Source organism: Xenopus laevis, chromosome 7S (genome assembly GCF_017654675.1).
Source record: "Xenopus laevis strain J_2021 chromosome 7S, Xenopus_laevis_v10.1, whole genome shotgun sequence".
NCBI lineage: Eukaryota > Metazoa > Chordata > Amphibia > Anura > Pipidae > Xenopus > Xenopus laevis.
The window spans coordinates 98,556,379-98,583,686 of NC_054384.1; the positions used below are offsets into that span (position 1 = coordinate 98,556,379).

General features: G+C 39.4%; 1 protein-coding gene across 1 annotated transcript; it reads left to right on the top strand.

Annotated features, from left to right (window-relative positions):
• The first annotated feature begins 4,485 nt into the window (after positions 1-4,485).
• Positions 4,486-21,589, top strand: LOC108697793 (galanin peptides). The gene is made up of 6 exons (XM_041571608.1): positions 4,486-4,887; positions 7,684-7,758; positions 11,772-11,835; positions 15,610-15,699; positions 18,623-18,697; positions 20,675-21,589. Exons 2-6 carry the CDS (start codon positions 7,684-7,686, stop codon positions 20,731-20,733), a joined length of 363 nt encoding a protein of 120 aa, XP_041427542.1. The 5' UTR covers positions 4,486-4,887; the 3' UTR covers positions 20,734-21,589.
• The last annotated feature ends 5,719 nt before the right edge of the window (positions 21,590-27,308 follow it).

Here is a 27,308-nt window from a genome sequence, read left to right on the forward strand (position 1 = left end):
AGGATACAGAGGTCAGAATCGTCAGGAACAGGCAGGGGTCACAACAGGTAGTCAGAATCAGGCTCAGAATCAGAATACCAAACAGCTAAAGGCACCAGGAACAAACCTATACCAGGCAATGAGAAACTGCAGAAATATTTTCAAATTTCGCGCCATTGCGCGCTGAGGTCATTACGCCACTAGACCACCACTAGACCACCAGAGTAAGCCCTCACATTATGTAAAAATTATAAAAAAAAGAACTATGGAAAGCAACTGAAAAAAGTCTTTGTTTATGGTGAACAATCTGAAAACAAATCAACTGAAAAAAGTCTTTGGAAGGTGAACAACCCCTTTAAACCCCTGTATAATCTGAAAAAGGACAATGAAGGTACCTTTTCTTCAGGGTTAATGAAGGCCGTGGGTTTTGTGTTTGACCTCATGTTTTGTTCAACAGCTTTTTCCTTCCTCGGCAAAATGATTATCAACTCTGCCAAAATTACTTGGCTAATTATGTTCTTAATCTGTGTTTATTCCTCCTTTTACATGCTCACAGGAGGGTTTTAATTGAACAAAGTGCCCTCTTGTCGGAGGAAAGCGTCATTAGAATGAAGAATCTTAATGGACAGATGACTTCCAATTAACTCATCCTTGTGCTGCTCTTTGAGCTCCTATTAAAGCTTGACCAGAGCTTTTAACAGGGACAAAGCTGACGCTCAAGGCCAAGGGAACACTAAGCTGCCCCTCATTCTGCTCCCTGACCTCTCTTTTCCAAGTACTTTGCTGTAAACGAACAGAAAAATGTTTCCTGAGATGAGACCATTTTCTTCCTTTTACGTAAATCCGATTTGAGAGCTTTTAACTTTATCAACTTGACATTAAATGGTTTTCATTATGTTAAGTAACTTGCTAAATTAATGGTATGTTTAAAGAGTTATAGATTCAAGAGAAGTCAGAGATTGTAACTTTCCGACTGAGACCATGAGTGGGTGTAGTAAGGGAAGTGGTTAAAAAATAGCCGTCAGTGTCGGACTGGGATACCAGGGGCCCACCAGAAAACCTTAGGTTAAGGGCCCACTTTCCAAACTATTTTACCTCCTCTCCTCACTCAACCTCTTTATTCTCCTAGTCTCTTTTCTCTACATACTATTCTTCCATTATTAAGCCTCTTTATTCCCATAAAGAAATAGAGAATGACCATGAAATAGGCCAAAAGTTTAGTAGCAGGAGGGCCCACTGATACCTTGGCCCGCCGGGAGTTTTCCTGATATCTCAGTGGGCCAGTCCGACACTGGTAGGCGTGACCTAATTGTTTTTACTTGGCAGCTTTTGGGGGGGGCAGATTTTGGTAGGTGTCCCTGGATGTAATGTTGAAAATATGGTAATATTAATGTAGATCTGAATGACATGCAAGTTATGGGGCCTTGTCAGACCCAGGGCAGAAGTACTTTCTGACTGAACACTATGGGACATACTTTTACATCCAGTCCACCATTGGGGCACAGGAGGAACAGTTGTCCAGGGCCTGGTGGCCCTGGTGGCTACAAGTTAAAATGTTTTTTAACTTGTAAGGGGGGCCTAGGCCACCAAGTTTTTTTTAACCTGTAGAGGGGCCCTGGCCACCAGTGGTTTTGTTTTTGACCAATGGCTCTTATTTGTACATCAGAAATGCAGAAAATTTCAAAACTAAGTGCAATTTAGGTTAGAGTAGATACTTGCTTAAAGAGTCTACCTTGAAGCGGTGGAAGAGTTTATAATACTTTGGCCAAATGTGTTTTAATTGTTTTAGCTCCCATGTCAGTATGACCTTTTTACTGTGGTGTGGGAGAGTGGGGGAGAACCAAACCCTTTTTATTAAAATCCCCTACCCCCTACCCTACATAGACACCCCTCCCTGCTCCCCCCCCCCAGCCTAGGTGTTACCCTGGGTAAATGCCCCTAACTCTTTACTTACCCCTCGTTGCAGATTCAGGGCATCAGAGTTCACAGGCAACATCTTCTTTACTTAGGTAATCTTTGGGAAGGGAGCGGTGTAACGGAACATGCGCATGCACCGAAAGCCACAGAAATTACCGAAGCGCCGGAAGAAGACCAGAAGATTACCAAAGAGAACAAGATGGTGCCCGTGAACTCTGATACCCTGAATCTGCAACAAGGGGTAAGTAAAGAGTTAGTGGCATTCACCCAGGCTAACACCTAGGCTGGGGGGGGGGAGCAGGGAGGGGGTCTATGTAGGGTAGGGATTTTAATAAAAAGGGTTTGGTTTTCTTTTAATGCTAAGCTGTGGTGGGTGTTGATTTCTGATGGCGGTTTTGATCACATTTCTGTCCTGAGTCTTTGCAATTGATTTTTGAGACAAGGCCTTGTATGGAAACGCTACAAAGTTGGGTTCCAGTGCTCAGAAATTATAGACAGTACCAAGTTTGGCAAGCATGTTAATAAAGAGAAGATAGGATCTCAGTTATGATAATCAGTTGGCCAGGGTGGGACTGATAACATTGAAGAAGCAGCAGTGGAATAGTAATGAATCACTTAGTATAAATACAAAACCTTTCTATTATATACTCTTATATACTCTTATTCACCATTGCTCACGTGGGGTATTCCTTGGGATTTCTTCTTGTATAGAAGGTAACTGATATTAAAGGAGTGGTTCACCTTTACGTTAACTTTTAGTAGCTTTTAAGCAGGTGCTTAATTTATTTCTGGGGAACAATCTGAAAACAACTGAACTGAAAAAAGTGTGTAGGGACCCGGAGGGTTAATTCCCCTCCTGTTGGAGCCTCATGGTGCAGAAACCCTGTTTGGGACTAACTACAGGGTTTCCTAAGGGGCAGAGCCCTTGTGTTGGTGCAGCATGGACGATCCCAAAAGGTGTCACTAGGTGTTGCTGCTGCACCCTATAAAAGGAAATTGCCATGTTCTCACAGCCATTACTGCTGGAGGATTTCTGCTGATTGTACTTCACTAAGAAGATTCACTAAGAGTGATTTCAGCTGCCACTATGTAGAGGCAGGAGGCCTCTGAGGCTGGGGTAGGTGACCCCATGCCAGGGAGCTCGATCAGGAGGGTCTGAAGCTCTTGAGCTCCAAAACTGAATGTGGAAATGTTCGCGCTATATACGGTGCTGGGGGCTACAGTTCAGCTACGGATTCAGCAACAGTGTGCTCGCGCTATAGACAGTGCTGGGAGCTATGTCTGGAGGATCAAGCAAGCTGCATCTGCTTCATGAAATGGATTCATCGCTGTGGATGCCTGCTCCAGCTCTGGATGAGCCTACCCATCTGTGTGAATCCCCAGGGTAAGGTGTGCCCAGGGGAGGGTAGAAAAATAGAGAATCCAGGATGGTTTCCATTTGTGCCACGGGCTGTTTGTAGATGCCTGCCACAAGGGAGCAAGTACCTAACTGGAGGGAAAGGTATTTTGGGAAGGTAGTGCTGCCTAGGACATTGATACTCTTTTGGGGAAAAGGGACTGAGACTCTCTGATTCTGCCAATGCGAGTAGTGCGGGACTTTGCCTGGCATGGAGGGCCAGGAAATGGACTGCCACAGGTTCCCAGGGGAGTGGGTTATATTTGTATGATGTAAATGCCATTTTTACTTACCCTTTAATTTACACTTTCTTTTTATAAAGTTTTTTTTTTTTTATAAAAGCAAAGTATTTGTTGAATGTTATTCCTAATGGGCCACCCGTAGGTGGATTCCCATTAGGTGGAGGCACTGCCGGAGAACAATTCCCAGTACCTTTTCACCTTGCAAAGGGGACTCAGGACCTGTAAGTTGGAAATCATCACAACCTTGGCACCAGGGGGGTCCCCAAGAGGGTGTTACAAGTGCTTGGAAGGTGACCAACCCAGGACATATAGGGTTATATATATGATCAGTGCTGGACAGGGCCTGTAAGGATCACCAGAGCCTATCTAGGGCCACTCTGACAACAATGAAATCAGTTCTAATTATAATAGGTGTCATCACATAGACCTATGCTAGAAATAAAGGCCTGATTGCTATTGTCCTTTACTGGGACTTATTAGGTTTTGGAGCCAATGAAAAATGCAATGGTATTATGACCGGCCAATCAGACTTTGTTCATGATAAGGCAAGTTCACTTTTGCCTATGCTCTTTAATTTTATAAGAGGCCATTGCACCTTGAGGCTCATTTTAAAATCCATTATACTGTGACTGTGATTGCATTTGGTTGGTTGTTCTCCTCAAACTATAAAGTGTGTGTCATTAGTACTGACCTGTAACCAACCACAACCTTTATGCTCCCAACAAGTAGTGAACTGGCCAACTGGCCAACTGGCAAATGCAGCAGAACTAGCACCACAATATACATCTCGGATGTCTCATTATAGGAACTGGAATTCATCTACACTGAGACACCTTGGCATGGCTTGAAGCCAAGAAACAAAAATCTCTTTGAGACTGACGCAAGACCAGCCCCAAAAGACAGAATGAGGCGGATAACTGTAATATGTATTGGGAGGACGGAGGAAGTGAAGAGGAAAATGTAAGACATAAAAGTGAACACTTGATTGAATCCCTTTGTATAACATTGGAGCCAATTATAGGCAATTATAGCTATCAAACTCATTTTCCGGCTGAGAAGGCAAATAATAGCATTCACCTAATCATAAACCTTTTTGCGTATTTATCTTTTATCCCCTCCTTTCGTGCCTTTCCCCCTCCTACTTCTTAATGACACCGAATTATGCGGACTTATATCTTCGCTTTGTGCATAAATAGTTCACGGCGCGCTTTACACTTGCAGCAGGGTCTACGTGGAATATAACCTGTTATTTCAGCTATCAATTCTGTAAATTAGGGACAAAAGAAGCCATTTTTATTTTTTTATTTTCTTGAAAATTTTCATTTAATTGGCCCACGTAGGAAAGCAGAAAAGGTAAGATTTTCCTTTAGTTTTCCTTTGATTTGTTCAGGGCAATATACCTGTCTTATGTGCTAAGTTAGAGCAATAGTGGAGCTCCTTGCATTCTAGCGCTAAAGTTTACTGCTAAATTCTAGTGCATATCTTAATGTTTTCAGTGCCATTAGGATCTGCTCTCTCTCTCTCTCTCTCTCTCTCTCTCTCTCTCTCTCTCTCTCGGTCTCTCTTGCTCTCTCTCTCTCTCTCTCTCTCTCGCTCTCTCTCTCTCTCTCTCTCTCTCTCTCGGTCTCTCTTGCTCTCTCTCTCTTTCTCTCTCTCTATCTCTCGGTCTCTCTTGCTCGCTCTCTCTCTCGGTCTCTTGCTCTCTCTCTCTCTCTCGGTCTCTCTCTCTCTCTCTCTCTCTCTCTCTGTATCTCTGTATATATATATATATACAATATATATATATATATATATATATATATATATATATATATATATATATATATATATATATATATATATATATATATATATATATATATATATATATATAGTTACTGGGAAAATAAGGGGAAGTCAGCTGCCTGTTCATTGCTTTTATATGGGAGTTGTAGTTATGCAATGGGTGAAAGCTAATCAGTCAGGCTTGCCTTGTGGGGGTTCATTTGTGAATGCTGGGTAAATCTGCACCTGGGCAGTCACCCATGACAACCAATCAAATGTTTGCTTTCATTGTTCTACCTGCAGTTGAACAGGTAAAATAAATAAAACAGGTTATAGGAAATAATAGGTCCTTAAAGGGAAAGTTCACATTTTAACTTTCAGTATGTTATAGATTGGCCTGTTCTTAGCAACTTTTGCTTTGGTTATCACTAAGTGCCTTCCTATTCTGTCTCTTTCAAACTGCAAGTTGTCAGCAACCAAAAAAAAATAAAAATTCTCTTTGGATTGTGTTTTTTTTTTTTTTACTGACTTGCCGACAATTGGCTTGTTGCTGGAATAGTTGCAGTGGCAACCAAAAAGCCATTGAATATCCAAACTGGAAAGCTACAGAACAAAAAAGTGAAATAATAATTTAAAAGAAACAAACGAAAAAAGGTAAAAATAAAAGAAAGACCGATTGCAGTTTTCTAAAGCAAAGGGAAAAAGTAAAGAGAACATCTCCTTTAAACCATGATATTATTATCCCATTTAACAATTTTTTAGTGCTGTTTCACTGGAGTCTTTGGATTATATTTTAATATACCTTAGTGCAGGAAATAGCACTACAGATCCCATTCTTCCAAATCCATATACAAGCATGGTTGCTAGGTAAAATAAACCAAATATTATTTATCAAATTTATCAAAGGTCGAATTTCGAAATTATGTGAATTTTAACTCTAATAGATTTGAATGTACTCACAACTCGAATGGAAGGCTATTTATGAAAAAACTTGAACGTCTAATATTCGAATGAATATGAACGACCCAAACATTCAAATTGAATTCCAATTCGAGTTTCGCTCTGAAAAAAGATTTGAATGTCAGGAAGGCTATTTACATCTTCAAATGGTTCATGGATTTCTGCCTTTGACTTGTAAATGAACTTGGCAGGTTTTAGGTGGAGAATAGTTGAATTAGAACTGTTTCCAGGGTCGAGTTGTGATAAATCTCAAATTCAAATTCAATTTGGAGATTTAAAATTTGAATTTGTGAGCTTTGACCAAAATATTTTTCTAAAATTCTAATTGTAATGTACCATTCGAACCTTAATAAATCTGCCCCTTAATGATTAACAACCAGGGGCGCTGTGTCAATGGGGCGAGTTAAGAAACTAACTTCAGGCAGCAGCTCCCCAAAAGTTACCAGGGGTGGCAAAAAGACACTCCTGGTAACTTTAAGAGCCGAATTTCAGGTTTTCAACCAATTTTTGTGAAATGTTGAGGCTATACCTCTATTTGGTCACTAGAGGACCCCAGCATGCAATCAGTTATTTACTAACGTCTATCTCCAAGCAATTTAGTGTAAAAACAAAATGGACAAAAAATTTGCCATGTTGCGTGCAGCAGATTTTTTTTTATTTTTTATGGGCGAATTTGACCCGTTTCGTTTCGCCAAAAATGTGCCGCCGGCGAAATGTCACCAACGCCCATTAGAGTCTATATGTGTCAAAAAAAATTTGTTTCGCGGCAAAATTTTTTTGATGCACAACACTATACAAGTCTATAGGTGTCATTTTTTTAACGAAACAAGGTTAAAAAAATCGCCCATCCCTAGGGGTAAGGATTGTCCCTGTCAACAATAATAAAATAGAGGTGAAATCATCAAATTCAGTGTACATTCTCTCACTAGTAAGAAAGATGAAAAGCCAGAACATGCTGGGAAAACTATAAAGACTTTCTTTAAGGCCAGGCCTTAGGCAAAGTTTTTAGTAAGATTTGAGGGGCCTTGCTGGACTCTAAGTAACCTTTCAGTACAGGTATAGGATCCTGTATCCGGAAACCCGATATCCAGAAAGCTCCGAATTACGGAATGGCTGTCTCCCATAGACTCCATTTTATCCAAATAGTCCATATTTTTGAAACTGATTTCCTTTTTCTCTGTAATAATAAAACAGTAACTTGAACTTGATCCCAACTAAGATATAATTAATCCTTATTGGAAGCAAAATCAGCCTATTGGGTTTTATTTAATGTTTAAATGAATTTCTAGTAGATTTAAGGCATGAAGACCCAAATTAAGGAAAGATCCATTATCCGGATAATCCCAGGTCCCGAGCATTCTGGATAACAGGTCTTATACCTGTAAGTGTCGCGTCATGTAACTCACTGTTTATTTTCTTTCCTAGATGAGGAATTGTCAGTTCTTATTATGTATCTCTCTTCTTCTGTGTGGGATGCTGACAGTAAGCTTTAGCTTATTGGTAAGAATCCAGGACTTCTTTGCTATAATAAACACTCAACTTGCCTTACTGATATGTGTTATGATTCCCAGGTCACACAGATCAAATTTTCATTTAATTCAGTTGATTTGAGTGTAAATCATATGTTTGTTTTCCTTTTCATGTGCACCAAAGTTCATTGTCCAAAACAAAACAACAGGCCGCTATCGGAGTTGGAGTATCACTATTTGCAATGTGTTTTGTTACCCATTAACCACATGAGTAAATGCAGCTGCAATTGAACAAGTTATAAAATACCATATAAGTGCTTGGCTACTGGAAAAAGAATTTCTGAATGTGCTTTTGTGTTGCCACCCTGGCTACATCTCCTTGGCTGAGGTCTGTGCTACCTTGTCTGTCTGATAACTAGGGATGCACCAAATCCACTATTTTGGATTCGGCCAAGTCCCAGAATCCGTCATGATAGATTCGGCCGAATACCAAACCGAATCCTAATTAGCATATGTTAATTAGTGACAGAAAGGAAAGATATAGAAAAATCACTTTTTACTTTCTTGTTTTTTACCAAAAATGTACGTGATTTCCCTTCCTGTCTCTAATTCGGATTTGGCTGAATCCGAATCCTGCTGAAAAAGGCAGAATCCTGGCTAAATCTCAAACCGAATCCTGGATTCGGTGTATCCCTACTAAAAACACAATTTGATTTGGATGGGGTGAATGATATTCTGTCTGTCTGAACTATTATTTCTTGCTTGGGTGTGGTCTACACTATCTGTTTTGGTACGTGCTACCTTGTCTGGTTTAGCCCACTATTGTGGGTAGCATTTCTGGGTGGCATGCTACTCTGTCTGTATGACCACACTATTCTCCTTGTTGGGCTGTGTGCCACCATGTCTGTCTGACAATACTATTCGTCTTTTCTCCTTGGTATGTTAAAAGTTACATTTTACAACAGTAATTATTTTTCTTGGGTTGCATACTACCATGTCTATCTTTCACCACTGTTTTACTATTAGGGTGCTTGCCACTATTTGCCACTTCTAAATGTCCTATGGAAGGAACTCACATAGTAAGTAAGGTTGAAAAAAGACACACGTCCATCAAGTTCAACCTCTTTTATTTTTTATTATTATTTCTGCCTAACTGCCAGTTGATCCAGAGGAAGGCAAAAAAAACCCCATCTGAAGCCTCTCCAATTTGCCTAAAAAATTCCTTCCTGATTCCGACTACTCCTTGGATCAACTTGTACTATGAGCTATCTCCTATAACCCTGTATTCCCTCACTTGCTAAACACCATCCAACCCCTTCTTAAATCTATCTAATGTATCAGCCTGTACCACTGATTCAGGGAGAGAATTCCACATCTTCACAGCTCTCACTGTAAAAAACCCCTTCCGGATATTTAGGCGGGACCTCTTTTCTTCTAATCGGAATGGGTGACCTTGTGTCAGCTGGAAAGACCTACTGATAAATAAAGCATTAGAGAGATTATTATATGATCTCCTTATATATTTAGCAGACTAGTAGTCAGCACAACTTCCACTCCCTTCCTTGGCTGGGTGCATGTCCTCCAATGGCCACTATCCACTGGCAATACTGGCGAAAAAATTAGTCTAGCACCCACAGTTTTAAATAAAACGGCCTTTATTGGTCCCTTGGACCGTAATAAAGGCTGTTTTATTTAAAACTGCGGGTGCTGGACTAATTTTTTCGTCCCTTATATATTTATACATAGTTATCATATCACCCCTTAAGCGCCTCTTCTCCAGCGTGAACATCCCAATTTGGCCAGTCTTTCCTCATAGCTAAGATTTTCCATACCTTTTACCAGCTTAGTTGCCCTTCTCTGTACCCTCTCTAATACAATAATGTCCTGTTTAAGTGATGGAGACAAAAACTATCCGGTATATTATAGATGGGGCCTTACAAGTGCTCTATACAGTGGAAGAATGACCCCCTCCTCCCTTGACTCTATGCCCCTTTTAATACAGCTCAAGACCTTATTTGCCCTTGATGCTGCTGACTGGCATTGCTTGCTACAGCCAAGTTTATCATCTACAAGGACTCCAAGGTCCTTTTCCATTATGGATTTGCCTAGTGCATCCCAGGTGCATGACTTTACATTTATCAACATTGAATCTCATTTGCCACTTAGCTGCCCAGATTGCCAGTTTGTCAAGATCCTGTTGCAAGGATGCCACATCCTGGATGGAATTAATTGGGCTGGATAGTTTTGTGTCGTCTGCAAACACTGATACATTACTTACAACACCCTCCCCTAAGTCATTAATGAACAAGTTAAATAAAAGTGGACCTAATACCGAGCATAATTAGACGTCACAATTACGATCTTTACTTTAAAAGATGTTTCCAAGAAAGATTGTTCGTTTCAATACACGTATGTAGAGCTAAATTGTCAGATATATAGATAGAAACAATAGAATTCTACCTGTATCTGATGGTTCCGCACTAACAATGGCCGATGTTCAGGTGCCTTCAAAGGCGTCTGATCAAAATTTTCAAGCCAGCCCGATCAACAAGCCGACCAATATCCAAGTCTTCTGCCGACTTGTCTCCCACCATACATGTGACGGATATCGTAAAAAATGAGTTTCCTATGACATCACCAGTGTGTCTATGGCCACCTTTAGGCAGGAGAAGAGCTGACTGATATTGGTAGAAGACTTTGATATCGGCCAGTTCATTGATGGGGCTGGCTGGAAAATTTCGATCAGGGTGCCTTTGAAGGCAGATCCAGGTAGAATTCTCTTGTTTCTATCTGTATATCTGACGATTTAGCTCTACATGTTTGTGTATTGAAATCTTTTCCAGGAAATTGTTGAGACTACGGCCACCTTAAGGTTCCAGAAGATGCCACAAAACAGGCTCCCAATGACCTAATAGCTTTTAAAATAAACCCCAGAATAACATAAACCTATAAGTACAACCATAACAGATAGCAGTTCTTCATAATTCCATGGACCTTATAATCCTGATATCCTTCATGGGCATTTTCGCTAGTACTGGGTGACCAATATGTAAATGTTGGTATGAATGTGTGAATGTGGTCTAGTACCTCAGAAGCAAAATCTCTTCTGCACCCCACTTACTTGATTCACCAGGGTGAATTCACTTCCTTGGCGGCTCCCAAGCCAAATCCTATCCACTTTGTGTGAAGGAAGCCCATCTATACACCGGTCGTTACCTTTTCAGTCCATTTATTGCAGCAAAAAAATAGCACTAGCTTTCGGGGGGTTCCCCCTGAGGAAGTTCACCTGAGGATAAATAATATAATGGACTGAAAAAGCATCTGCCGGTGTATAGGTGTGCCTCTTCCACACACTGTCTAGCACCCCAGACTTTTTAGTATTCTGGAAACCAATTTTTTAACTGTAGGGGGCGATTTAGGGTGGTAGTAATGTGAAATTATCTAAAACCTCACCATTACTTTAGGGAGTCCCTATCATATAACAGTTTTCTCCTACCAGAGTTCACACTCAAGATGGGGGAAACTATAACACTAGGGAGTGCTGCGTTTTTTCCACACTGGGATTGAGATTCTGGTGCAGGCGGCCATATTGAGGCAAATGCATGTACTTAATGAGTGAGTTCCCAGGGTTGCTCATTATGTGCATGTGTAAAATCAGGGGAAATGACACCTGGTGGGGTAACCTTTCTTTATGTGATAGATGCTCTTTAATAGAATATGCTATGAAGCCCTGTATAATCCAAAAGCCCAGGACAATTCTGCCTCCAGGGAAACTATTCACAACAAGGTGGTAGCTTTAAAATAATCCAGCACGGCGCAATATGTTGGCTCTCTAAATATACATTTTAATAATAATAAAATAATAATAATTCTCACCAAGGAGTTGTAAAAGTTGGAGTAGCAGAAAAGCCAAGCACATGCAATTATAATAATAATACATTTTCCTTTCCCATGTAAAATTTTAAATTCTAGATGTTGCTTCTGTTTTTCATGTCTGGTTTGCTTCTTTCACCCCCTTACACCCTTTCTACTTGTTTTATTTAGCCTAAAGATAAAATAGATAAAAGGGGATGGACATTAAATAGTGCTGGATACTTACTTGGACCACGTAAGTATTCTTCTTTATACCAATAATAATACTGTGCTCTGTGAGAAATGACCCCCTTGTTTCATACCTGAATATAAGATAAGATTCTGTTTGAATATAGGAAGACTGGCGAATCATATAATGAAATAGCACAAATTCCCCATTGAGTACAAATTGTTGTTTTTAAATTTTCCACTAGATGGTGCAGGCTAAACTAAAGGCAGAGAAAAGTCTCCGCTAATTTTTGTTGTAGCAAAAGTTCAAGATATGACTCAAACGAGACCTTGCAATAATGAAATGCAACCACGCTTGCACACCCTGGCTCTCCATAAATCGAATGCCCGTTGCTCGGTGAAGAAGACTTCGGTAACCTCCTAATTTGTAGGTATAAAGAACTTCACTGGCAGGTCAAATCCGAGCAGGGACAAGCTCGTACTACGTTTATTTGGGAAGGTGCAACGTTTCACCTTCGCAAATAAATGTAGCAAGGGCTTGTCCCTGCTCGGATTTGACCTGCCAGTGAAATTCTTTATACCTATGAAACCAGACCTTGCTTTTTATTGTCTGATCTAGACTAGGGATGCATCGAATCCACTTTTTTGGATTTGGCCGAACCCCCCAATCCTTTGCGAAAGATTCAGCCGAATACCGATCCGAATACCAATCCTAATTTGCATATGCAAATTAGTGATGGGAAGGGGAAAACATTTTTTACATCCTTGTTTTGTGACAAAAAGTCACGCAATTTCCCTCCCTGCCCATAATTTGCATATGCAAATTAGGATTCGGGTTTGGTTTGGCAGGGCAGAAGGATTCGGCCGAATCCGAATCTTGCTGAAAAAGGCCGAATCCTGAAAGGTCCTGAAAGACCTGAACTGACTTAAAAGAAAATTAAAGTCTAGAAAAGAATATGGCTAGAAATGATGCCTTCTATACATGGAACCTAATGTAGGTTTATCAGCCCTATAACAGGGGGTATGATGACAGAGCAGTGCAGTTATATATATATAGGGGGCGGGATCATGACATTTGAGGGCTTGTTTGTGCCTTGTAGAGGGCAGGGCTGTGACATCAGAGGAAGTTATTGGACACATTATTGTTAGGGTTTCACAAGGCTGAAACCCCAACAGACAGTTGAAAAGCCCCAAGAAAAAACAAACTGTTCAGGTCAAAATTGAACAGGTTGCCAGTTGTGGTCACAGTAAAATGGATGCATTAAAGAAGAACTAAACCACCCCCACCATAAGCCCCCCTAACCTTCAGGGATTTTCCCCCTCTCCACAATGTGCTTTAGAGTTGAAAAAAACTTTTAAAAATTCTGACCCTTAACTGCAGAGAAGCGCAGCGGAGCTCCCAGTCGCCATCTTCCGGATCTTCGTGTAGTCTTTGGGTCTGTTCGCCTTCATGAAGCCTGCCGGCTCATGCGCCGTTGGGCCAAGTCAGGAATCGGCTGCAACTGCGCATGCGCAAATTGGCGATGCGACCTGAAGAATACACAAAGATCCACAAGATGGCGACTGGGAGCTCTGCTGCGCTTCTCTGCAATTAAGGGTGAGAATTTTTTAAAGGGTTTTTTTTACACTAAAGCACATTGCTTGGAGGGAGAGGGGGGAATGCCTGGAAGCTTAGGGGGGCTTATGGTTGGGGGGGTTAGTTCTCCTTTAAAGATACTTGCGTTTAAAGCTACTCCCTGCACTTGAGTGTTTTGACACCACCAGTGTATTCAGATAAATCACACACACACACCACTTGACACAGAGGAACCCTCGAATTGCAAACAATTTGCATCTAAGAGCAATTTCTTGTGTTTTGACACATCTGGTGCAATGCCCCCTTGAGCAACAGTTATGCTGGAATGATGCATTCTGGGTAAAAAAAAACCATGGTGAATTGCGTCTATTATTGCACTTTGCACTTAAAGTTCTGACTGACCTTTGATGTGTAGCATTTCTGGGCTACTCCTTTAAAGCGAGACCTGAATAATTCTATGGCAGAAAGCATATAGACTGACGTAAATGTTCTGTGTTTACAAGGATCTGTCTAAGTTCGCACATAATCATTTGAAATGCGCTTTATTTATTACAGTTTGAAATTATTTACCGCACAGATCACTTTGCACTTTTATACATTTTTTTTTACTTTGGTACCTGTCATGTTACTACAAGAAAAACCCGCTGTTTGGACATTAAACCCATTAATACATTATGTGCATCTGGGACCAAAGTGCTATCTGGCACATATGTATATAGTTATTTTTCTCTTCTGACCCAAATGCTAGGCTGGTGCTGAGCACATCCATCTGAAAGTGCACACACTTCACAATGTCCAACCTCAAAGGATAATCCACATATTCTATATTCTAATGATGTCACTTACCCTTCACTCTGAACAAGCACATACATGGCCAGTGCACAGGCTTGGATTCCAACCAGGGCATTATTTCATGGAGTTTATATGCTCTCCCCGTGCTTGTATTTGTTTCCTCTTGGTGCTCCAGCTTCTTCCCATAGTCCAAAAGGTGCTTCTGGTGATCTTTAAAGGAGAAGGAAAGCTACAGAGGCATTTTATTGCCAATAGATTAGCTGCAATAGTACAAGCTAGAATGCTATATTTATTCTGTAGAATGTTTTACCATACCTGAGTAAAAAGCTCTAGAAACTCTCTGTTTGTTTAGAATAGGAGCTGCAGTATTAATGTGGTGTGACATCACTTCCTGCCTGAGTCTCTCCCTGCTCTGGGCTCAGATTACAGTAGAGAAGGGAGGGGGTGGGGAAGAGGAGCAAACTGAGCATGCTCTTGCCCAGGGCAATGAGGTTTAAGCTGAAGGCAGGAAATCTGATACAGAAGCCCATGTGTACACAATAGAAGGAAAGAAACGCAGTGTTTCTTTTGACAGGGGACTCAGAGCAGCATTACTTTGGGGGTTTACTGGTATATTTAGATGGACCTTTCTGATAAGGCTTACTTAGTTTTAACCTTTCCTTCTCCTTTAACCTAATGTATTTGTTCCTGTTACAGAGATCAGATTTATTTTCTACAAAAGACAAAATTGTAAATTTGCCAGAATTAAATATTTATCATCTGCAACAGGGGTCCCCAACCTTTCTTTCCCATGAGCCACATCAGTGTCGGACTGGGATGCCAGGGGCCCACCAGAAAGCCATAGACCTTGGGCCCACCAGAATACCTAAAGCTGTGAGCCCACCAGAAAACCTTTGACAGTGGACCTTTCCAAACTATTATTCCTCCTCTACTCGCTCAACCACTTTATTCTTCTAGTCTTTTATATCTACTTACTATATTCTCTCATTATTAAGCATTTTCCCCCATAAAGAAATAGGGAATGACCATGAATAGGCCAAACAAGAGGGCCACTAACACGTGGGCCCACCGGAAGTTTTCCTGGTATCCCGGTGGGCCAGTCACTGAGACACTGAGCCACATTCAATTGTAAAAAGAGTTGAGGAGCAACACAAACATGGAAACGGGTGTCAAAAAAGGGCAGTGATTGACTATTTGGTAGCCCCTATGTGGACTTGCAGTCTAAAGAAGGTTCTGTTTGCCAGTAAACCTGATTTAATGCATCAAAAACTTGCCTCCAAACCAGAAATTCAAAAATAATCGCCAGCTTTGAGGCCACTGGGAGCAACATTCAAAGGGTTGCTGAGCAACATGTTGCTCCTGAGCCACTGGTTTGTGGACCGTTGATTTATAACATAATAAATATTAACAGTGATCCTGCTTTGAATAAAATGCATTTTCTCTCATTTACACCACTTTTTCTGTGATGGACAGATGGTCATGGGACTCTGACTGATAAAGGAAATATAGCTGGGAAAAGGGAGACAGTGGAAGACACATTTAAGTCTGGAAGAGATACGTATGGTAAGAGCTTGTGGGAGAGGGAAGACCACTCTGCATAACTCCCCAACCTCAGACCTTCTTTAAAGGAAAAGCAAATTCATTTCATTTTAATCCTTGAGGATTTAACACACATGCAAAAATGAACTGAACTGTTGCTGGTTTAGCTTATGTATTGTGGCCTAAAACATAGGGGGTTATTTATTATAGTTCGAATGCCAAAAACTCGAAAAATTTATTTTAATTTTTTTTTCTATAAAATCCGAATTTTTATTGGAAAAAAACACTTTTTGAGATTTATTATACGCCAAGGATGGAAAAAGTCCAAATCGGAAAATACTCCATCTCTAAACTGTCGGGTTCTGTAGAAATCAGTGACAAAGGTCCCATTTTAAATTTGAAGATATAATGATCTGCACAGAGTTTTGGCCAAAATCGAAAAAATTCAAGCGTTTCGGGCATAAAACCCATAAAATTCATTTTTTTTTTTTGCAAAAACTTTTTTGAGTTTTTTTTTCCGAACTGATTTTATCAAGTTTTTTCAATGACAAATAAGGTCAAATTCTAGTTTGGTCGGACTTTTTTACTTAAAAAAAAAAAAAAAAAAATTGGATTTTGATAACCCCCCCTAGACTAAAGCAGTAAATGATGTAACAGTCAGCAAGCTCAGTATTTGTTATTGTTATTTGTTATTTGTCATTTTTAGACCTATGCATCAATTAATGATGAGCCAATCTGTCCTGTTTCGTTATAAACATAGCAAAACGGTGAAAAAATTCACAAAACACACTTAAGTCAATAGACAACAATTTTTTTTATGCGCGAGTGTGACTTTTTTTCCTCCAAATGCATGCCTAAGAGAGGGTTCCATGGTGCTTATGGCAGTGGCGGTCATTTTTAGACATATGCATCAATTAGTTACGAGCAAGTCTGTCCCATTTCCCTTCACCGGATAATTTGCGAAACTGCTAAAAAATTCATAAATGCAATGAAGTCAATAGGTGACCATATTTTTATTTACGGCAATCTTTTACACTCGTGGGTTTTTTTTTCTCATTCCAAATGCATTAAAGTCAATGGGCATTATTTCTTATGGCAAGTTTTTTTGTCTTGGCGACTTTTTTGTTGCAGCGAATATTTTCACAGCAAATTTTTGCAGCAGTTTTGTGAAAAAATGCAGATGGCGAAATTCCATCACTAGCTTCAATATTGTTCATTAAACATTTATCCCACATTTTACTATAAACATTTTTCAGACTCTGTATCCCATGCACTGTTTTGGGGTTCCCTCTAGTTGGATAGGGTGAATCTATGGTGCAAGGATGGGGGTAACGTATTTCATTTTCATAGTGTTCCCCTAGTTTGATGCACCCTTTTTGAGCAAACGTAAATTTGTGTGAAATCTTAGAGCATTCCACTCTTTGGGGGTTATTTATTAAAGTCAGTATGCCAAAAACTCTAAAAAAATTTTTGTTTTTTTTACTATAAAATGCGAATTTTTTGTGAAATTTGTTTTTTCATTTTTAGTGAAAAAAAAAATCTAATTATCTGAGCTTTATTATAACTGGAGGCTGTAAAAAGTCTGAATCCAAAAATCAGCCATCTCAGACCTGCCAAGGTTGTAAATAAGTAAATGGGAGAGCTCCCTATCCTATTTGGAAGTTTCTGTGGTCTGCACTGGATCTGGAAAAATTTGGATTTTGATAAATAACCCCTGCGCATATTGGATCCCAAGGGTCTGATGTTGCATGTGAGGACCATGTGGCCCTCATAGAGAAGTCTTTGGGGCCTATTCATTAAACCTCAAATTTTTCTGAAATGCAAATTTTCATTTATTATGCTGCTAAAAATCTGAATCTGAAAATACTCTAAAATACAATCTGAATCTGAAAACACCGCTAAAACCTGTCGAAATCATGTAGGAGTCAAAGGCACATGGTTCCTTTAACAATTGGAACAAGTTTTTTGCCTTTATGATTGTCGAAAGTTTCAGGTTGTTTGACGGGGTTACATTCGATATTCCGATAAGCGCCGGATTTGTTTGCCGGCCGCCCCTAGGCCGCGCAGTCCGACCAGGCGGCCGCTTGGTCCTAGCGCCCGCCTACACTTCCCCTTCCCAGCGCGCCAGCGAAAAAGCGCCGGCGCTGCTGGTGTAATTGAATGGGGACGCACACGTCCCCATAATGCGGCCAGGCGGCATGCCGCCCCTATTTTTTGCCGCCCTAGGCCCGGGCCTATGTGGCCTCACCACAAATCCGGGCCTGTATATACGGGTGAGTGACTCCATGTAAAAAAAAAAAAAAAAAAAAAAAGAAAAAAAAAGTTGTCCACAAAGTACATATCCTAAATGATCAGATTGTGAGCGTGTGAATTGTCTGTAGAAATGGGTGGTCACACTGCACTCATCTAATCAACTGCACTATGGACTGGACTTCAGTCAAGTAATCCAAATGTATTAATAACCGAGGGTCATAATTGGGAAAATCAATAAAGCAACTGTGTTTTTTTGAATCAAGTGCCACAGTCTTTTTCCCGAATTTTTTTTTCCTGTTAAAAATCATACAAAATACAAAGCTTGCCACCTAAAACATGATTGAAGAAGGAAAAAAAATGAAACAAGTAATTGATCCTAGGGATCGGCGAATTTGACCTGTTTCGTTTGGCCAAAAATTCACCGCCGGCTAAATGTCGCAAACGCCCATTAAAGTCCACAAAATTTTTGTTGCGGGCAAATTTTTTTTCGGCCCTGACTTCACCCACTTCCCTGACTCCGCCCACACCCGGTCCCAACTTGCGTCCCCTTCCTCCCCTGTAAAATGGCTGGTGAAGAGGGTGTTTTCTTATTAGCTATAGAGTTAGCAGACCCCACAGTCCGGGCCCCCCTGCGACTGTAGGGTCTGCTTCCTCTATAGTTATGGCACTGATTGTACATATGTTGTTTCTACAGGAATTCAGCTCCATTCTTTGGATGATAACACAGTTACAACCATCCTGGAATTCTTGTCATATCTGCGCCTCAAAGGTAATACTAATCATTTCCCACACCTACAGTATATTAATAAATGTGAATGGTGCAGTTGAAAATGACAGTAAAAAATGAAAAACATTCTTTATTAGAAGTGTTATAGCAAATGAAATAGTTCTCTATATCCTGCCCAATCTCGTGACAATTCTGAAGGTCATAGTCTTGTCCTTGTATATAACAGTATACAATCTATGCTCCATAACCATGCCGATTCAGCAAAGCCCTTCCATCATCAATTTAAAAATAAAATGGAATTTGTAATCATCTGTTTTATTTATGTCAATTCTACGGTGCAACATGTTTTCACTCATGGCCTTGAAGTGTTGGTTTGCTATTTGTTTGGTGTAATATTGATCCTTGTAAGCCCCTCTCAAGTGTTCGTCTTGGTATATAGAAGTAAAATATTTGTGTATATGTACAGGTATGGGGCCTGTTATCCAGAATGCATGGTACCTGGGGTTTTCTGGATAATGGATCTTTTCGTAATTTGGATTTTCATACCTTAAAGGGGAAGTCTAAAATAGAATAAGGCTACTGCACCACAAGCCTAATCAAACAAATGATTTATGCTTTCAAAGTTGGCTACAGGGGGTCACCATCTTGTAACTTTGTTAAACATCTTTGCAAGACCAGGACTGTGCACATGCTCAGTGTGGTCTGGGCTGCTTAGGGATCATTGTACATTTTTAAAAACAGCACAAGTCAAATAATATCTGCCAGAAACCGATACAGCAAGATTGATTAATAATCAGAATATACAGACTGCACTGGGTCCTGTGTTGTCATGTAATCTTATGTTGATTTTATAGTTTTTGTATTGTTTAATACAAACTTTCTCCAACTCTGCAGAACCAGCGGCTGCAGCAAAATAATCCTCCAAACAGAATCCCAGTTTATCTGTTTAAATCTGGCTCCATGATCTTTGTCCCTGCAGCTGGAGTTGGAAACAGTAAAGGGGATGTAAAAGCAAAAATAAAATCCAGTACAAATCTCTACACAGTCACCGACTGCTCTACAGGGAAACAAACAAAGCTGCTTGAGTTCTGCACTGCTGGGTAGTAAAGCAGGGGCTCCCCCTGCTGTTCATAAGTATGATTGGTTCCCTGCAGAGCAGTTAGGGACCATCTGACAATTCCTATCCACAGCAGTAAATGAAGGGAGAATTTCACTGCATACAGTCAGGTTTCTTATAAAAACGATACACATTTTTTAATTAAAGTATATTGGAGATAGGTTTCTTTTTCATTAAAAAAAGTAAAAATGGGATTTTGTTTTTTTGCCTTTACATGCCCTTTAAGTTTACTAGAAAATATTAAACATTAAAATTAAATCCAATAGGCTGGTTTTGCCTTCAATAAGGATTAATTATATCTTAGTTGGGAACAAGTGCAATTCAAAAATCATTTGATTAAAAAATCATTTTTAAAAATTTGGATTATTTGATTATAATAGAGTCTATGAAAGATAGCCTTTCTGTATTTCCGAGCTTTCTGGATAAGGGGTTTCCGGATAACGGATTCCATACTTGCATGGAGGTGAATCTGATTATGACTAAAGAAGATCCATCCTAAAACAAATGTCCTTTTCTTTGTGCAGCTTATTTAATAGGCCTACCCTAGTTCTTTATATTCTACTTTTAGTTCTAGGTTGCCCTATGTTTTTTAACTGGGAGTTCTGATCAGTCAGATGTTGCTGTATTATGACTACCCAGATGGATGATCAAAATGCACTGAAAAGAGAAATTAGCTTTATAGCAATTGGATCAATCACAACTTTAGACCCATGCCATTCTAGGTCAGTTGATGACCTTGATATGTGTCACATTCTTTTTGGCTAAGTAGATATGATTTGTTTGGCCAAACTGAATGGCAAGAAGGACCCAATAGATAAAGGACTCTGTCAACAGAACTGTATGAATTATTGGTTTTACTATGATGATTTTATGAAATATTTGGTCATTTTGTTTTCCTGCAGAACTGGGAGCTCTGGATCACTTGGCAATGATCATCGCCGAAGATTCTTCACAACCCTAGCCACCATTCCCTGTATTTTCCAGCTTTACCGAAGCTGTGATCTCTGATCTACCACCCAGTATTCAAGTTATATATTACAAAATACATATTAACCTTGTACAGTTTCGGATACACCAACTTTTTTGGTTGACATTACGTTTTCTACATTCGAACCTGAGGCATTTGTTAAGAATTGCTAATGTCAATGTTTTTACAACCATTTCCTTTATAGTGTAAGTTCTAGAGCTGCAATTCTACAGCCACTGCCCTCAATCATCATACCAGGTTTTTAATGAAACCATAGATAGGTTTATGTTGTTCTAATACCATGATGATCATTTAATTTTAGCTGTGCTCTTTTTAAATAATCTTCTTTTGAAGTCTGATGGCTTTTGAAGACAGTCATTCGTTTGGATAACCAACAGATCATCCTGTTCTACAAAACAGGAATAGAAAAAACACTTTTAATCTCTTCAAAACTTCAGAACCCTAAATTATGGGTCAATCAGCTTTTACTCAAAAAATAAGAAGTTTATGTTTCCTTTTCTGAAGCCATTTTAGCTAAAATAGCCAGAGTTCACATGTAGTGACACCTGTATACTGTATATATAAATGTCTAATTATGGGAACACAATTGTAAGAAATGTCCTGATAATAAACAGAATTTATTTCCCATGTAATGCTGAGACATAAAGCATGGTCCTTTATACGCTTATGATTAGAGGCTACTAAAGACTTTAGCCTCCACGGTCTGTGAGCAGGGAGTTAAGTGAACAGAAATACAAGTATTTATCCTTAAGTCTGGGAGATACTTAGGGGGTGATTCACTAAGGGTCGAATATCGAGGGTTAATTAACCCTCAAAAATTCGACTAGGAATTAAAATCCTTCGACTTCGAATATCGAAGTCGAAGGATTTAGCGCAGATAGTTCGATCGAACGATCAAAGGATAATTCCTTAGATCGAACGATTAAATCCTTCGAATCGTTCGATTCCAAGGATTTAAATCCAACGATCGAAGGAATATCCTTCGATCAAAAAAAGTTAGCCAAGCCTAAGTGGACCTTCCCCATAGGCTAACATTGACTTCGGTAGCTTTTAGATGGCGAACTAGGGGGTCGAAGTTTTTTTAAAGAGACAGTACTTCGACTATCGAATAGTCGAACGATTTTTACTTAGAATCCTTCGATTTGAAGTCGTAGTCGATGGTCGAAGTAGCCCAAAAAAATATTCGAAATTCGAAGTTTTTTAACTTTGAATCCTTCACTCGAAGTTAGTGAATCGGCCCCGTAATGTTTATTATTGCTTACCATTAACACTGCAGTGTAAAAACATTCTGCAGTTTCACTACATGTGTTAGAGTGTGTTTATACAGATTACCCTGGATTTTCCAGTGCACAAAAGTTTAATAGTGAATGCAACACTTTTAGACATGAGGGTTAGAAGGATTCTCTTGAATGTTCTGTATTAATTGCAAAAATTGCCATGCTCATTCCCTTAATAAACTTTTATTTACTGCAACATGCTATGTTTAGTATTGTATGTGTTTCAGTTTATGTTCTCTAAAAGCCTTGTGGAAACCAGTCAACTGAGATTGACTGAGATTGTAGTGCTATATGGAAAGTGTAGGGCAAGATGGAGCAAGTAGGGTAGTTAAACAGATCAAAAGTTGAGCAAAAATCGTAGAATTTAAACAGAGTTCTCCAACCTATTCCCCTTCAGTTGATACAATCCATAGTATAAACTAACAGCCATAGGTTAAGCAGACCTACTTTATTTAGGTACAATTTATTTAAAATAATCTTTGTTATTGAAGTGATTACTCTTCCCTTCCAAAACAATAGTTCCAGTTCAATGTTCTGCTCCTTATCCAATCTAAGAGCTAGTTGGGCCTGCTAGTAAGGAACTTCCAGGTCTAATTCTAACAGAAATAGATGCTGAATTTTTGCAGCCTGTGCAAGTAATATATTTTTAGTTTTCCCCTTTGTGTATTCTGGGTTTATATGTCCGCTATAATAGGTTCTATATAATAATTTACCCTTGTCATTGTTAGAGAAGGGTTTTCTAATGTAAACCAACATGGCAAAATTACAGTAAATAAATTATCCAGATTCAGTTGCAGGGATCTGATTGAATAAACTACTGGGTAAAAAACCTCTTTACCGCTACGGTTTTGGAGTAACTGATGACCTCACATACAAGGCAAGTCAGTTATAATCAGTCTTCATTCAGTAGGACTGGAAACATGGAAACAATATTATACAGTCTGGCTGAAGCAAATCTGGACTATATTATAATTTCGTCCTTTAACCTAAAAGCCTTACATACAAGAAAACCAGTAGCTTTTCTAGCGCATACAAGATCAGTAGCTTCTCTAGCGCATTGTGCAACAAAAAGAACTGGGTATTGGCACCCCAAGCACAGGGGGAACTAACACCCCAAGCACATCATATAGTGAGAGACATTGGGTTGAGACACCACAATCACATAATAAACAGTGAGCGGCTGTGATTACTGACACTCCAGGCACCTTATACACCATAAGAGACAGTGTTTCATGAATAGGGGAGGTCCATGTGACCAGTGATGGGTGAATTTATTCGCCAGGTGCGAATTAGCGGCGAATTTGCGTGATTCGCCGCTGGTGAAAAAATTTGCAAAACGTCCGCAAAAATTTGGACGCGGCGTCGAAAAAACGGGCACCGGCGTCGTTTCGCAAATTCGCCCCTCACTACATGTGACACTTGCCACTCAGGATGCCCCACCCATTCTGCTGCCCCATGTACCCTCCTATTTACCCTTTTGCTTACTAGTTTCTCATCTGAAAAGACTCCCAGCGTTTTTTGAATTTTGATGCATTTTTGGCTCACAGGATATGATGTATGTGACAGAAGATTGAGATCTAGCTGCTTTATAGCACTTCACCTGGTCTGAGGTCGCAATGTCAACTCTGGCGAAAGAAGTAACGTTCTGTAAAATCCGCATTTTAGTGAATTTGCTGAGTAACGAAAAGTCACCTGGCGATAGAATGCAAATGACCGCTAGTGACGGTCCAGTTCGCCTGCGACTGTTAGTTAATTGGCGATATCCCTGGGGGTGGCAACGATGGTGAAAAGTTGCTAGTGTTAGCCACTTAGCTCTTTAGTAAATCTACCCCCTTGTCTCTCAGTTCACCATCTAAAGCATGGATGAGTTGCTTGAGCAATTGAGTTGCAGAATTAAAATTTTAAGCAATTTAAAGCACACAGGAATTGAAATAAAATAATATTAATGCTTATGTCCTAGAGTTCACCACAGTTCATGAAGGGCAACTTGATCATGAAAATATAGTTCACTACAGTTCCTTTGCCAGACTGAGGTGAACTCTGTCTTTACCCTTTGGTTGAAAGTATGACATAAGCTCCAGCAAGTCATATCTCTTTCTCCTATTTATATATGTAAATGCAATTGAAGTGAAAATATATCCTCTAATCCTGTAATTATATATCCAGTTTTAAAGAAATAAACCATAATTACAAACCAGTTTTAGATTTCCCTTTATTTTATGTTAATATATTAAAATGTTTGCAGCAATCATATTGTATCTCATTTTAAAACATTCTTTAGGTAACAAATCTATCTGGTACACAGTAAAATGAAGGTTTGGTAGTGAGTTTCTAACAAAAATAATCAACATGAATATATGTATACACAATGCACAGATATTTGGTACCTCTTGTGAATTTATTCTGCACTTCTTTTTCTTTAAAGCTTTAAAGGGCATGTAAAGTCTAAAATAGAATAAGGCTAGAAATGCTGTATTTTGTATACTAAATATAAACATGAAATGACTGCACCACAAGCCTAATCAAACAAATAATTTATGCTTTCAAAGTTGGCTACAGGGGGTCACCATCTTGTAACTTTGTTAAACATCTTCGCAAGACTAAGACTGTGCACATGCTCAGTGTGGTCTGGGCTGCTTAGGGATCATCATAAACAAAGCTGCTTGAGTTCTGCATGGCTGGGAAGTAAGGCGGGGGCTCCCCCTGCTGTACATAAGTATGATTGTTTCCCTGCAGAGCAGTTAGGGACCGTCTGACAATTCCTATCCACAGCAGTAAATGAAGGGAGAATTTCACTGCTTACAGCCGGGTCTCTTAAAAACTGTACATATTTTTTTTATTGAAGTATATTGGAGATAGGTTTCTTTTTCATTAAAGAAAGTAAAAATGGGATTTTATTATTTTGCCTTTACTTGCCCTTTAATAGAGCTACTGTATGTTGTGACTACTATAGAAAGCTTCAACCATTCTCCCATAAAAAGCCCTCTCTTCTAAACTTAGGTTTCTAGGTAACATCTTGATAATGCTGCACACTGAAGGCTTGTATCTGTAAAAGATTGCAGATAATGAAACAAAGATGAGATAATTTTCTGTACAAATCAATGCCAAATGATAACTCTATGACACTTGCATATAAGAAAACGTTATAGTCCCTGTAGCTGGGAGCTATTCAGTGCAGAAGACATGTCGCAGAGTGTTTAAGGGAATGGAAAATTGATTCTTGTTTTGAACAAGGAGCTTAATAGAATTTAGATTTTCAGGTTTAGATGCCCTTTTGCCAAAACGTAAACCAAAGGAGTTGACATTGTAGCCAGCCTGGGACTGTCTTTTCTGCCGACCTTGGAAATAAAAGCTGGCCAGAAGGTCCTCTTTGTAGTTCATCAGTTTCTGGGAAGTGTTAGTGCTGACATGTGGAATGTTGGCAAAATACTGTGGCATGGATGAAGAAGAAAGAACGTCAATAAAATCACAGATGTCCAATGTCAGAGGCAATTTGCCTTCACCACCTGGGAATTTTAGGTTACCAATAAAAAAAAATTAGGACATTTAGACTGGATATTTCACCCAAGGTTCTACTTCATAAGGAAAACTGCTGGTCAGTGATAAAGCCACAAACTGAGAAGCAAGAACAAACCACATATGTTCATTAAACATGATTCTTTTACATTCATACTTACATTATTCAAGTTTGCCACAGTGCTTTAAACATGTAGCTTGGTTGTCCACATTTTAGCTCAAAACCCACAAGATGAATGTGTTTGGGTCAACATCCTAGCTACAGGAGCAAGTCATGGGTTGGTAGTGAGCCAAAATAGTAACAACGCCCATCCCCTCTACCTCCCCATTCCTCTAGAGTGAATCCCCATCCATCTCCAGGGACCACCAATCTATCTTTTATGTCATTGGATAGGGTGGGTCTCTGCAGTTTTCAAATTTGTTTTTGGCTTGCTAGGGTCAGTGACCTTGGCAACCCTGACAGGGAAATTAAGGAGTCATTAGCATGTCTCCACCTATGAGAGCAGAGACACACCTGAAAATACGGGGAGATTTAGTCACCCGGTGATAAATCTCTGATTAAACTGAGTGTTTTGTTTTCCGAAGTCCACAGTTCAATTACACAGTAAAAGGATATTTCCAAAAAAGGTTATGTTGAACTGATTCGTGTTTCAGCTCATCCCACTGGATAGCCTGTGCCGACATCCCAAAAAGGTCATCCAATAAAGATAAGGTATGTATTTTAACTGCAATTCATTTTTTATTGAGGATGTGGTTCACACACAACACGGTGATCCTCAATAAAAAATGAATTGCAGTTAAAATACTGCCTTGGCTAGACAAGTACACAATGAAGTGAAGCACGAGTTGAGTTAGATTGTTTTGATAGTTTTATTGGTACGGCGATAAAGCAACGTACATCAGTTTATTGAAGGTATAAACGTGGAATAAAATGAAAAAAAAAGTCCTAGGTTGATGTATACTGTAATGGTCTAAAATGCTTATTGATTGTACTCTTGTAAACCTGCTTCTTGACAGTGTTTCTGTACTTTATTTCAATAAAACTTTGTTAAAAAAAATAAATACTGGCTTAGACTAGTCCTACATACTTTATCTTTATTGGATGTAGTTTTCCAAAGTTGCCTCACAACTATTCTCTCTCTTTAGCACAGTCTACTATAGTGGTGATGTACAATTCAATTACACATAACAGCTTACAATTTATTCTAACTGGTTCTAGGAGGACCAACTACAGCTTTAAGAACAGGGCTAATGGGAGAACTTGCTGTAAAACAGGTACTGACCCATAAGAGACTGGGCATTAACTGTAAAAGAGTCATTGAACTCAATAATCCGACTGCCAAAAAGAAAAGATTTTACATATACAGGATAGAACTAACTGTAATGTTAATTCAAATGCTCATATTTTAAACTTGCTGGTCCATTTAAAGTTAATTTTTAGATAAATGTAATGTGTTAATTTTTCAACCTATAGATCCTTTCACCTATTAGTGACAATTACCTGTTCTCCACAGATCGGGAACATCTGGCAAGGCTCTAGCACTGCACATTGTCCAGCAGACAGCAGCCACTAATGTAATACTGCACAAAAGGTTCCTGGTACATGCAAGCCTATAGAACAGCCTGTAAAACAGGAATTGAAGGAAAGCGTTAAATGGATCAAACTCAGCTTTCAGCATGCAATTATGACTGGAAGAATTAACTATTTTATTATTCTTTTTCTATTTATCTGCAAAAGACAATTCTGTCACGTGC